The sequence below is a fragment of the Lolium perenne genome, chromosome 1 (genome assembly GCF_019359855.2).
Source record: "Lolium perenne isolate Kyuss_39 chromosome 1, Kyuss_2.0, whole genome shotgun sequence".
In the NCBI taxonomy this organism is placed as follows: Eukaryota; Viridiplantae; Streptophyta; class Magnoliopsida; order Poales; family Poaceae; genus Lolium; species Lolium perenne.
In genome coordinates this window covers 227,751,562-227,765,173 of record NC_067244.2, presented here as the reverse complement: position 1 = coordinate 227,765,173, position 13,612 = coordinate 227,751,562, and the positions used below count along the sequence as shown (strand labels likewise).

Below are 13,612 nucleotides of genomic sequence, written 5' to 3'. Positions count from 1 at the left end.
ATAGAGCGGCAGGCCATATCATGTCGGGCCTCTTCGCGATAGGGCAGAACTTATCAGGCACCGGGATGTACATGATTGGCACATCATGTAGCACAGACTTGGGCGACAAATCAACGGGGCTCGCGTCCTATATAGACAATAAAAGTATCAAAGTGCAAGAATAATAGTAAGGAAGCTAGATCTTTCACACATCCAAGCTGACATGAGAAGGTAAAGCAACAATCGGAAGCAAGCAAGCATGATAACAAGCTGCAGTGTATAAGCGCAAGCATCATAGCAAAGTGAAGTTACAAACAAGATGTGCTTCTGCGTGGACGACTTGTAGAACCAGTCCTCGTACCAACTAGTACACTTATACGTGGACGACTAGACTTAGAAGAATGCATACACAGGTGTTCGATGAAATGACGGGCGCTTGCCGCTTTACAGATCCAAGCAAGAACTAAGCAGATCAACTCTACTGTTATAGATCAAAGCAAGAACTTATGTGCAAAGCTACTCTACTCTTACAGAATCGTACAAAGCCCTTACAGATCTAAGCATGAACACGCAGCGAAAGTACACGTACAGATCGAAGCAAGAAACAAAGGTAAACTACTATTGGTCTTACAGATTGAAGCACCAAGTAAGCTAAACAGGTAGATCGAACCAAGAACTCTATATCCGTACACGCAGCAACAACTTTGGTGTAGATCTAAGCGAGGGTTAGTTGGTACTCACAGTGATATGGCAGTTGGACTCGTTGGTGGAAGAATACGACATGTTGGCCAGGTGGAGGGGGAAGAGCAGCCGCAGCGGAGGTCCACCATCTGCAGACGAGCCCGTCACTTACTTTGGTCGCCGGCAAGTAGCTATGTACGGAGAGCTCGAAAGGGGGGAAATGGTAGCGCGCCTTTGGGCGGTGAGGCGGGGCGGTGTAAATAGGGGGGAGTATCGGCAGGAGGTGACCGAATTTCTTCCGCCGTATTTTCCCCGACGCGCGCGGGCTCCCGCCATCTCTCCCTCGCACCACCGCGGCGCAGTTTGGCTCCAGCGAACACGAAACGAGGCTACATCGCTGGAAACGGTTAAATTGAGCGTTCCTCCGTATACAGCTTTTCAGGTGTTTAAACTTCCGTGCGATGCAAAGATCCTTTTTCCCGTAGGCAACCAAACGCACGATTTTCTTCTCCCCCATGCGAAAAACGTATTGTTGGCATCCAAACACGCTCAAAGACTCAGCCAAAACAATCCGAGACTCGCAGCAGTAAGAATCACCCACCTAGACTCCAAAAAGGTTTTTGGTCAGGACTGGGTTGTTCGGGATGAACTTAAATGCATCGTTTGAAATTGATTTACACCGCTAGCTAATCTTGCTGTAGGAAGAATGTTTGTTGCTAGTTTGAATTTTAAGGTAGCTTCTCCGGCCTTTTAAAATTGTCACATCTTTATGCGACAGATCGGAGGACTATTCAAAGTAGAAATGGGGTTCTGTAGCTATAGCCACTGTGGTAGACAAGTATCTTCCGAACCTTCGATGCTGAATCAGTCGTTACGAGCGTCGCAAGTCGCAACGCTCACTTTGTATTTTTGTGTACCATGAACGGCACGTCGGTCTCTATATAGATGCAGCATTAGGTTCTCCTTGTACATCCAGTTGTCCACCAACACAAACAGGAGCACACTCCATCAGTCATGGCACTCAACGGCCATAGCATAGACCAGGCCTTGCTCGACGCCGAACACGAGCTATGGAGAACCTCCTTCTCCTACATCAAGTCCATGGCCATCAAGTCCGCGCTGGACCTCCGCCTCGCCGACGCCATCGACCACCACGGCGGCGCCGCTACCCTCCCACAGATAGTCGCCAGGGTAAAGGTACACCCCTCCAAGGTCCCATGCCTGCGCCGCCTCATGCGCGTGCTCACCGTCTCTGGCGTCTTCAGCATCCAGCAGCAGCAGAACGTCGTCCCGTCCGCCACCACGAACGGCAACGGAGCTGCCACCGCGAACGGCAACGGCGCTGTAACCACGAATGGTAACGGCGCTGCCACGGCGAACGGCAACGGCGTTGCCACCACGAACGGCAACGGCACTGCCACGGCGAACGGCACTGACGCCGCCGCCGAGCTCCTGTATGCTCTCACGCCGGTGTCACGCCTCCTCGTCGGCTCGCGGAACCTGGTCTCGATGATGTCCATGATCCTCGACCCCACCTTCATCACCCCCTACCTCGGGATGGGCGCGTGGTTTGAGCACGCGCTGCCGGACCCGTGCATCTTTAGGCAGCAGCACGGCGTGGCGTTGTGGAAGATGGCTGAGAAGGACCCCGCTTTCGACGCGCTCATCAACGACGCGATGGTCTCCGACAGCAGCTTCATCATGGAGATCGCCATCAGGGAGTGCGGCGAGGTATTCCAGGGGATAACCTCCCTGATGGACGTTGCCGGTGGCCTCGGCGCGGCATCCCAGGTCATCTCCAAGGCGTTCCCGGGTATGGAATGCACCGTGATGGATCTCGGCCACGTTGTGGCCAAGGCGCCGACTGGCACCGCCGTAAAGTACGTCGCCGGAGATATGTTTGAGAGCGTTCCACCGGCAGACGCTGTCTTCATCAAGGTACGTTCAGGGTTGTCCGGCTAGCAAACTTCTCCCAATGCCTTGATTACACGTCCATCCGTAACAACTTTTTGTAAGAGTTTGTTCGTAGGTGTAGCATTGCTGAGGTTTTCCCCTCATGTCATAACCAGGGCCGGGCCGGCAAAATTTGGGGCCCTGTGCTGAAATAAAAAAAAATGGGCCTAACGTGCCAAACTTTTTTGAAGGTGGTAGCTGGTTAATCTACCAAAGATAACTAAGGTATTTAATTTATAACTAAGTATAGTATCACAAAAACACGCTAGCATAGTTGGTTAACTCAACGTCTCAACCCATTTGGGACCCCAAAAAAATCGAGGCATGTGCGGGCCGCATTGGTGGCACACCTATCCGCCCAGGTCTGGTCATAACAACCGAACTAATGAGTGCAGACGTTTGAACGGATGACATTTTTCGATAAAGGACAGTTTGTTACTGTAGGGGAAGCCCGTACTTCATTCTATAATTCTTGTCCTGGTATTAGTTTAAATTTAAGGTAAAACCATGACAAAAATTATGAAACCAAGGAAGTATTTTTTTTACGGGATGAACAGTAGCTAACCATGTATGGATTTTGTAAATGTTCAATAAAGATAATTCTATTGCTTTGAATGCCCTTTTCAGTGGGTTCTACATGACTGGGGTCACGATGATTGCGTCAAGATACTGAAGAACTGCAAGAAATCTATTCCATCGAGAGAGAACGGGGGAAAGGTAATAATCATGGACATAGTGGTTGGAGCCGGGCCGTCAGGTGTGAAGCACAAAGAGCTGCAGGTCCTGTTCGACCTGTACATGACAATTGTGGATGGCATTGAGCGAGATGAGCAAGAGTGGAAAAAGATCTTCCAGGAAGCTGGGTTTAGTGGCTACCAGATTTTACCGGTTCTAGGCTTTAGGTCAATCATCGAGGTCTATCCGTAAACGTTTTGTACGCCCCAATAATAGGTCACCAGCTCACCTACATCAGGTTTTCAGCTGAATTATAAGTTGGTTATGGCCCACGCCAAATGCATGTATTTTGAAAAGGAAGGAATATACAAATTTTATCTTCCCTCGTTCTCTTCATAGAATGTATCTACGCACATTTTTGAGGTTTTCCAGAGGTTGTGTAGCAATTCTGATGAACTTCAAAGACAATACATAGGTTTGGCGCCCAGATATTCACGAGGTGAGAAATTTAAGAAGCAACACGCAGCATCATAGTGCAATAGCACTGGGATCCAAGCAACAAAATGTCGAGTAAGATCTCTAAGAATTACTGAGAGTATCCTAGTTGCGATTACATTGTGGTTTCTTCAACCACTCAACCACTAGAAGTAAGATAATCGCCGGTGCAGAGAACTCGCAGAATGGCATTCCCATGTGCACTCAGCCGGCGTAGTAAAAACTAACATAAGCATCACATCCCCAGGGGAGCAGCAACGAGAGCATGCAGAGCACTGGGAGTACGGTGGGTGTAACCAAACAAGTCGAGCACACGCGGGTCGGCCCTCTCAGCTTCTTCAATTGAGCTTCCATCCTTCACGCCATCTTCACCTGCTCCCTGTATCTTGTCATCAGTCAAGGAGAAACCAAACAACCTGCAGCTGCTTCTCCCAATGTCTCCATTAGCCGATCTTGATTCAGCGATGTTCACAGGGGCCAAGGCATTTCCAGTGTCGGATTGACGGCATCCAATTTCGCTCGGCGTTTGGCGTTGTACACTCGGCCAGGTCTCTATTTCCTTTGCCAACTCCAGGTGGCCTGGGGCACATTGACTGCCATACCCACCTCTGTAGTTGGTTCTGCCATCCAATTCAAACTGTGGAACTGCCGCCTGGTTGAACATAAGAACTGAAGATGGAGAAGATACTTTGGCTGCTGACGGTGTAAACTGCCCAAGAGCATATCCTTGAGTTCCAGAAGACAGTCCACTGGGTGCGACTGATCGTTGCACATAACCAAATGAGCCACGGGCGTCAAAAGGGGTTCCTTGGTAAAAGGGAACTGCTTGAGACATTTCTTGACCTTGCAAGACCTCTGGGAATCTGACAGATTCACCGAAGCCTGAGGATTGGTACGGAAACTCCGTGTTCTGCGAGCGACCGCTTGCTAAACCATGCGACATGCAGTTCCAAGCATTAGCAGAGAACCTCCTGCGATCCGGAGTCCGAAATTTCGTGGCATCAGGCGACTGAGAGCGTCCAACACCCTGAGTCCTAGAACTCATTAACAATTCTTGACCTTGCAAGACCCTGTGGAAATTTCCGGTTTCCACCGAGTCCAGACAACCATTTGCATCTACAAGTTGGATCAAAGGGTTAGCTGACATGAGGCACAATAAAGCTACATATACCAATAGATATTCATTCAGTGGGAGGCGACGTTCCCGTCGACAGCGAGGCGCCTATGGTGACTTCGTCAATTTCAAGATCCAATCCGCCGGCTTAGTCTTCCGGAGGTGCTCATAGGGGTAGGGTGTGCGTGTGTGCGTTCATAGGGGTGAGTGTATGCGCGTGTATGTGAGCGCCTGCGTTTGTACTGTGTTTCTCAAAAAAAAAAAAAAAAGATATCAGCCTCATACTGGAGGACCTACCGGTAACTCGAGCATCCAAATTGCCTTGAGGATAGTACAGTTTGGTCCGCTTGGAACTAGTTGCTGGCAGATAATCAGGAACTGAAATGGAACCACCAACTCTTTCGATCTCCCATGGAGAAACTCTGCGCTGGTGGTTGCAACGAGTATCATCCCATCTTACCTGTAAGACATGTAAACAAAAGCAACCACATTACTTTAGCAGAAATTTGAGGACCATTACTTAGTACTACCTCTGTTATGTAAAAGAAGGCGTATATAAATTTTCTCAAAAGTCAAACCTTGTAAAGATTGACCAAGTTTGTAGAACTTATCAAGGATTATAATTTTTTTCGAAGAAGGGTGCTTTATTACTCAAAAGGTTACACGATGGGAGAATTCAGCCAAGGAGTTTATTATCCAACATGGGTGGGCATAGTCTGAGGATAGCGGCTCCTACACCATGATATGTTTTTTCATTCTAGAGATCTCTTTTGTTATGAACAATGCGTTTTTGTAACCTTGAACGGATGTGTGCATCCTAGCTATGCAGAGGCTGGGTGTATTACATCAAGGATTATAATTATAATAATATAAATATATAATACGAAAATATATTTAATAATTTATCTAATAAGATTGATTCGACATTATAGAGGTTGACAATTTTTCTAAAAGTTTGACCAAACTTTACATTGTTTGACTTTTGGCAAAATTAATACGCCTTTTTTATGGAACAGAGGGAGTAACTAACTGTGGAAAACATAATCTTTACTATGTAGAAGTTAAAGCATTTGCAGTGATACTGCACAAATGGAAACCTTCTAAATGTGATAGATATTTTCTATTTGCAGCTCCATGATGTCACGAGTCAGATCCTCACGATGGCAACCCATAAGTTCTGTTTCGAAAAAGTTTTGATTTCACTTTGATTGTACAAAATTCAGAAGTCTTAGACCAACACTTTACTAACTTGTCAAGGTTCATCATAATATTTTCTCTGATATTTAATGTAACTTTAGCTTCTAACCAGCCTGTCACAACGCTTTACATGTTTTGTGTCCATGTACCCAATTATTTTATTCACTCTTCAAATAACTAACTGATACAAGTACTACTGAAAATTCAGATAGTGCACTCAGTAGAGTTGCAGTTTCTGAAAGAGAACTGTGTGGTCCCTGAAAATACTGAAAAAGTAAATACTGAAGAATGGCTGATTCGACTATGTCTTGAAAGTCCACATGGTCTATATTTCAGGGGAAACAGTGAAGATTTTTTCTAGACCATGACAGGCTATTAACATGCAACTGAAGAGCCTACAGGCCTGAGTTGAACTATAAACACTATCTCAGTCAAGTACATACCATCAGGCATCTCCATTTTGATCCAGGCCATCTTATGGGGTCTATTTCACTAATACCTGAAATCAATCCAGTGGACCTGAAAACAAAACAGATGTTCAAAGGACTGCTGTACAGAAATCATTTTCAGTGGAGTTAAAAGGACAGACCTCTCATTTGCATCATCACTATCATTGGAAACTTTAAATCTCATTCCAATGGAAAACGGATGGTTCAGGTTCTTAGAGAATCTCCAATATGGCACAATAAATTCTGATGCACCACTCCTGCGGAAAGAAGAAAAAATAGAATCACTTAGCTCACTAGCAATTTTATAAGGTGTGAAACCGCATAAGCAAAGGACCACGAACTTGCACAGACAAATTAGTTAAAGCAGAAAAAAAAAATGACAAAAGGACAATCTCACTGCGAAGCCACAGTATATGCAATGCAGAGGACTTCAAATGGTTATTTGAAGTTTCTTAACAAAAATTACATTAGTCGACAAACCTTGGGTCAAAACAAACATGGAAAATACTTCTGTTTTCCAAAGAGCTGGCAATAGCAGATAGTGTGTGCAGCTTTGAATCATTGTTGTTGACAGCTTTAAAAAGGGCTTCATTTCGAAGCTGAACAGCTCTCCTTACACCCAATCTTAGTTCACCGTCATCGCCTCTGTAAAACGAATATGAATGGCTTATGCCGCTGAAAGGAATGTAAAAGAAAACATGGAAGTCATTATTTTATTATATGCCAGATGCTTACCGAAGAAATAAGACTGCATCCCCCGAGACTAGTTTCTTCTTATTGACAAACGAACTCCATCCAGTTGTTAGAAGATGCCTACGAGGTTGACCTGGAATTCAAGAAAATATTTACCACAGTACCACACATCACAATTGCATATCCATGTTAAGATAAAGTGATTCAATGCATGTCAACATAGGGAGTACTGCTGATAAAATGAGTAGTGAGTTTGCCAGAGATAATGCTGAACACTTAAATCACACACAGTGGTTTACAAAGATAGCCAAGAAGAGGTAAATAAGTAGGTCAAAAAAAACCTCAACCCCGACTAGAAACCTGATGACACTAAAATCTCAGATAAAACAAAAAACCAAAGCCAGGTCACCTATCACCAACACCCCGGGTCCTCAATACCTCCATATGAGCATTCAAAAAAATACCTCCATTTGTGGAACTTTGCGTCAAGCTATCACTCGCTCAAAGATGCAACGACAAAAAATAGAAATAGCAAGCAACAAAGGGGGGACACATTCCCATTTTCATACTACCAAGTAATCAAGTACTAACAGAAACTTCTTGGTACCCCCTTTACAAAATCGAATTGTCAACTTTACTCATCGAATGACTTGAATTCCAAATACAACCATAATAATCAAGCTCACCTTTTTGCTAACCAAATTTGATCATCTAAACTTGGCCTTCAACAAGTACATGCAGCAAGCATATCATTTTTTTTTCGAGAAAACATGCATTACCAATTTTGTCTAATTCTCCAGAGGAAGCATGAAGGTATATGAACGTTGCAGCAGCTACAACAAAACTCTACAAGTAAACATGACCTGTTCCACACCTCTATAAATGTGGCGGAACCTCCATTGCATGCCATGCAAGTCCTTGGCGACGAGCTCTTGAGATGGCCGGACCTGGTTGTAGTCCTGCACAAAATCGAAGAACTGGAAGTGGTTAGATCAGCAATGCAAGCGACTGATATACTGAAATTGATTTCTCCAAGCTAGCGCCTCACCAAAGGCGGGAAGCAGTCCTCCGCAGCCCGGCGAGGAACGGAGAAACCTCCATGTGTGCTCGTATCAGAGGCAGTGAGCGTCTTGCAGAACATATGCGGCATGCGGGGCTTCTTCTCGCCATCACCGTCCTCCCTCTCGCCGGCTCCCTCTTCTGCTCCACCCTCACGGTAGTTTTGCTTGAACATCTGAACCCACAAGAATAACATGTTTAGCGTTTTAGAGATCAATGGAAAGCATTTTACTTTATTGAAAAAACAATTATATAGAGCAAGCAAAATCGCAACTAATGGTCATTAAGCTGACTGGTATGGCAGGACAGGTGCAGTCATGGTCTCATTTACCACGTATTGTTATGCCTTCAATGTGATGACAGAAGACTCGCATTCAGAAGCAAGAGATGGAAGCAACTAATGATGTATGCCTCAACTGGTACGAAGGTGACAAACTATTATGCTTCAAACACTAATCAACCACAAAGCTCTAAAGCACATTTGATAAAAAGAACAATGATGGGAGATGATATTCATACTTCAAGCACCAACATTCAACTGTCGAAAACCATACATAGCATGACTGGTCTCTGCTGTCTACGCTATAGGGAAGAAAATGCAAGTGAAACGGGGAAACAAGAAGCGAGCGAGCTGATGGAACAGTCTCCGACCAAATCCCCAAGTGGGAATGGGAGCAACAGCACACCAACGCGGAGCAACTGAATGCGAGAAGAGATTGAAGAAGCAGCACTGAAACTGACCTCGCCCTCCGCCACCAGCGCGAGCCGCGCGTACACCTCGTCCGTGGCCGCATCCGCCTGCGCATCAGCAAAACTTCATTCTCAGAACATAGCGCGAGGAGAAGAAGAAGAAGGAAGCGGGATGAATGCGACGCGAGCCGGCGACACTCACGCATAGGTCGACGCCGACGACGCGGCAGACGAGGTGCGGCGGCACGGGGACGGGGACGTGCCCCGCCCCGACCGGCGCCTCCCCGCCGCCGCCTCCCGCCGCGAGGTGCGCCTGCGGCAGGTACACGACCCTGCTCCCCCGCCGCGGCAGCGCCACCCCGGCGCCCGCGCACGCGTGCCACAGCTCCGCGCTCACCGCCGTCCCGTCCTCCTCCACGTTGCTGTTCAGGTCTATCCCCATCGATCTCCCAGAGCCAGACCACGTAAATGCGCGCGCTTCGGTTGCGCGGTGGATGGCGTGGCGGGGCAGAGGGAGGGAGTTAAAGCGGCTAGCGGTGGCGGCAGGCAACATCAATGCGCTCTCCCCCGGACGCCCCGCGCTCCTCTAGCCATGTCTCTCTCCCACTGGCCAATGGCCAAGCAGTAAGGGCATCTCCAACCGCGCAACCCAAACCGCGCCCGCGCATCCGTTTGGGTCGAGCCGGACAAAAACGCGGCCCAGCGCGCGGACCTATCTCTAAAACGGATGGCCGCGGTGTCCGGGACGACCCAAACCCGGCCCAAATCTGGGACGAGTTTGCGTGGCTGCGGACGCCGGATGCTGGTCGCTCGCGTCCTCCCCTTGTCCGCCCCTGGCCCGCCTGTCTGTCTCCCAAAACACAAACCCCTCGCACACATCTCCCGGCGCTCCGCCGCTAGCCAAGGACCGGCGATCTGGGAGAGGCGTCGACGCCGGCCACCGTCGTCGACACGCCCGCAAGCGGGGCGGAAGCATAGGTCGCGGCCCCGCGCTGCTTTCGCCGCGTCGGAGCAGAGTCGGAGGACGCCGTCGCGAGACCTCCCGCCGTTCGCAGCTGCGCCGTTGCCGCCGGAGGTGAGCTCTCGTGCACCGTGTTTGCAGACCGCAAGTCAGCCGAGACGGCCATGGCCTGCAGGTCCCTACGGACGCACCGGATGGCCTCCGCGTGCGACGTGTTCGATGAAATGGGCATACTAAAATTTATCCCTTTTCATCTCAGAGATCATGGTGGACGACGACGACTACTTCTTCAAGAACTTCATCGACACGTCGTCCGACGAGGACTCGGACGACGAATTTTTCACGGATGTCGCGCCGATCATCCACGATCACATTGTCTCGCAGATCCCCGTGCACCGGGGTCCTTGCCGGGCGCGCCGCCGCCTTGGACCGCAAAAGAGAACGCGGCCACGACCAGCTCTTCACCGATTACTTCCACCCCAAGGCATTGTACACGCCGGCCTTGTTTCGCCGTCGTTTTCGGATGTCCAGACCGTTGTTCCGCCGGATAATGGATGGCGTCAAGCTCTACGACGACTACTTCCACGCGAAAGTGGATGCAATTGGCAAGGTAGGCCTCTCTTCGTACCAGAAATGCACGGCAGCGATTAGGATGCTTGCATATGGCGTTGCCGGTGATTTCGTAGATGAGTACACGCGCATGAGTGAGTCTACCGGCTTGAAGCGATGTACGTGTTCTGCAGAGCGATGATAGGTTCGTTCGGAGAACAGTACCTCCGGCAACCTCATCGCAGAGGACACGGCTCGTGCATTGTCAATCAACGCTTCCAAAGGGTTTCTGGGATGCTTGGCGGCATAGGATCGTATGCACCGAGTGGAAGAACCGCCCCTTTGGTTGGCGGGGGCATACGGCGGTCATTCGAGGTGCACAATCATTCTTGAAGTTGTTGCTTCGCAGGATACATGGATTTGGCACTCATTCTTCGGAATGGCTGGCTCGCACAATGACATCAATGTCTTTGCGGCGCTCTCCAGGTGTTTGATAGGCTAGCGTACGGTCAGTCCCCTGATGTGGATTTTGAGATCAATGGTCACCACTACACCAAGGGGTACTACCTTGCTGATGGTATCTATCCACCTTGGGCTACACTCGTGAAGACAATCCGAAAACCCAACTCAGTGCAGGAGGCAATGTTTGCCAAAGAGCAGGAGGTAGCCCGGAAAGATGTCGAGCGGGCGTTTGGCATCCTCCAAGCTCGTTGGGCTATCGTCGTACACCCGCGCAGCCTGGGATGTGCAAACTCTGTGGGAGGTGATGACCGCATGTGTAATCATGCATAACATGATTGTTGAGGTAGAGCGGGATGATTCACTCTATGATAATGACTGGGAGGGCCAGGGAGAGTTGGTTACAAGAAAAAGTACTGTACGGGGCCGCGACCCAAACCTGCCGCGTTGGGCGCAGGGCGCGACCCAAACGGACGCGCGGACGCGGGACTCCGTCCGCGCGTCCGGGCGGCCACGCAAACGGCCCAAAACGGACGGCCCAGCGCGTCCGTTTGGGTCACGCGGTTGGAGATGCCCTAACCCCTGCTGGCTCCCACCGCCAGCCAGCCAGCCAGCCAGCCCTGCCGCGCGCTGCACTGTAGCACGGCGCCTTTATGGATGTGGATGGGGACGGCGGGCGTAGCAAAGCAATGGCCTCGGAAAGGCTTTCGTGCTTGGCTCCCTCTCACTGGTCTTTGTTTGTTTTTGTCCGCTCCGTGTCTCGGCGCCTAGCCATTGTTTGGATTGGATGGATGGTCTCGCCTCTCGGCCGCCACTGCTCCCGCTCAGGGAGAGCGAGGCCTACTCCGGCATCGGGCCGCGGGGCGAAGCTAAAGATCTGGCAAAGGTTGCTTTCGTGGGGGCGGCCCCCTGCTTGTCCATTTGCGATGGAGCTTTTCGACAACTTCTGCGTCATGTCCTTTCTTTGCGACCGAGGGAGCTCCGTCATGGCTTTGCTCTTGTGTGAGGATGCCCGCCACTGTCACTGTCGCGTAATTACTAAAACGTGTAGACTGCTTGCTTTCTTGTTCCTTTCAGTGTCGGGTCCTAGTTTAAAGGGTTTAATCAACGCACCACAGATGAGGGTCAAGCTATATGTGCCAAAGCAAGGAACTTGCTCTCTTTACTTGAACCAGTAAGAGCTTTGCCAAAGTAAAAAAACCTAGAAGCAGTTAAGACGATCTAGAATAGAGGGTTTGCTTTCTTGTTCCTTTCATTGTCGGGTCCTAGTTAAAAGGGTTAATCAACGCACCAAAGAAGGGTCAAGGTTTTTTTTCCAATAAAAAAATATATTAATGTCGAAAGATACCAATTACACCTACCATGTGTACAAGGGTGAAGGTGTATGTGCCAAACGAAGAGACTTGTTCTCTTTACCCGAACCAAGAGATTTTTGAAAGTAAAAAAAAAACTAGAAAAAGTAAGATAAACTTGAATAGACTTTGTAAATTTTGGATAGCCTAGCTATATAGTGTTCTCTGTATATAAGGTCACCACACACATTTTAAACTTTGACTAATAATTTGATCAACCTAATATGAGCTATATGTCACCAAATTATAATAATGATTTCATATTCGAAAGATGTCTCAACGACATTCTTTTTCATGTTATATAACCTACTTTTTATCGATTAAATTGTCAGTAAAAAAATTGACTCAAATTACTTAGTACCCTTATATATAAAAACGATGGGAGTACAATGGATAAAGGAGAAGAGAGGGTTTAGTGGTACAAAAAGGAGTTCTGCTTTACCAACCTTTCTACTATAGCAACCAAAACTAGAATTTAAAGATTTTTGTGTCAAGTATGAAAAATATTGTAGAAGTTCTGAATTTAGAGTGCAGGCAGCTCTACTTGGGTCCGCTCATGCCCATCCCCATCTTCCCCCTCCCCCGGAGGCGCTGCCGTCCAGCGTGGATTTGGGAGGTTGGGGCGGGCTATGCATAGTAGATGTAGGTTGTATGGTCGTATGCTAGTGGTTGTATGCCCAGTACAGGGAGCGGAGTTCCAGATCTTGGCGGCTAGATCTTGAGCGCTTTAAGGTTCATTGTCTTCACTTTGCTGCTCCTCTGGTTGAAGCATCGTGTGGAGATGGAACCGTCTCCTACGGGGGCTTGACTATAAAATGTACCCAACGCTTTTAATATTATGCAGCTTCAGGGTCTGATGACCCACAAGTATAGGTGATCGCAGCAGTCTTCGCGGGTAGTAAAACCCAATTTATTGATTCGACACAAGGGGAGACAAAGAATACTTGAAAGCCTTAACAGCGGAGTTGTCAATTCAGCTGCACTGAAAATGTACTTGCTCGCAAGAGTTTATCGATAGTAATGCTTTATAGCGATAGCGATAGTGAAATAACAGCAGCAGAGTAACAAAGACAGCAGTAGTGATTATAGTAAACAGCAGGATTAAAATACTGTAGGCACGGGGACGGATAACGGGCGTTGCATGGATGAGAGAAACTCATGTAACAATCATAGCAGGGCATTTGCAGATAATAATAAAACGGTGTCCAAGTACAAAGCAATCAATAGGCATGTGTTCCAATTATATTCGTACGTGCTCGCAATGAGAAACTTGCACAACATCTTTTGTCCTACCAGCCGGTGGCAG

General features: G+C 48.2%; 2 protein-coding genes across 3 annotated transcripts; one reads left to right on the top strand and one right to left on the bottom strand.

Annotated features, from left to right (window-relative positions):
- Positions 1 to 1,614: 1,614 nt before the first annotated feature.
- LOC127327176 (O-methyltransferase ZRP4) lies at positions 1,615 to 3,670 on the top strand. The gene is made up of 2 exons (XM_051353941.2): positions 1,615 to 2,598; positions 3,241 to 3,670. The coding sequence occupies exons 1-2, from the start codon at positions 1,675 to 1,677 to the stop codon at positions 3,538 to 3,540; spliced, it is 1,224 nt and encodes a 407-aa protein (XP_051209901.1). The 5' UTR covers positions 1,615 to 1,674; the 3' UTR covers positions 3,541 to 3,670.
- Positions 3,671 to 3,795: 125 nt separating this feature from the next.
- LOC127327175 (auxin response factor 14) lies at positions 3,796 to 9,584 on the bottom strand. Of its 2 annotated transcripts, none has more exons than XM_051353939.2 (10): positions 9,188 to 9,584; positions 9,037 to 9,093; positions 8,285 to 8,470; positions 8,111 to 8,213; positions 7,279 to 7,369; positions 7,024 to 7,188; positions 6,684 to 6,800; positions 6,538 to 6,613; positions 5,195 to 5,357; positions 3,796 to 4,899 (listed from the first exon to the last, which is right to left on the bottom strand). In XM_051353939.2, exons 1-10 carry the CDS (start codon positions 9,536 to 9,538, stop codon positions 4,019 to 4,021), a joined length of 2,190 nt encoding a protein of 729 aa, XP_051209899.1. In that variant the 5' UTR covers positions 9,539 to 9,584; the 3' UTR covers positions 3,796 to 4,018. The 2 variants fall into 2 exon arrangements, with proteins under 2 accessions (XP_051209899.1, XP_051209900.1); XM_051353940.1 differs by having other exon boundaries at positions 8,111 to 8,195; positions 9,188 to 9,583.
- Between the last annotated feature and the right edge of the window lie 4,028 nt (positions 9,585 to 13,612).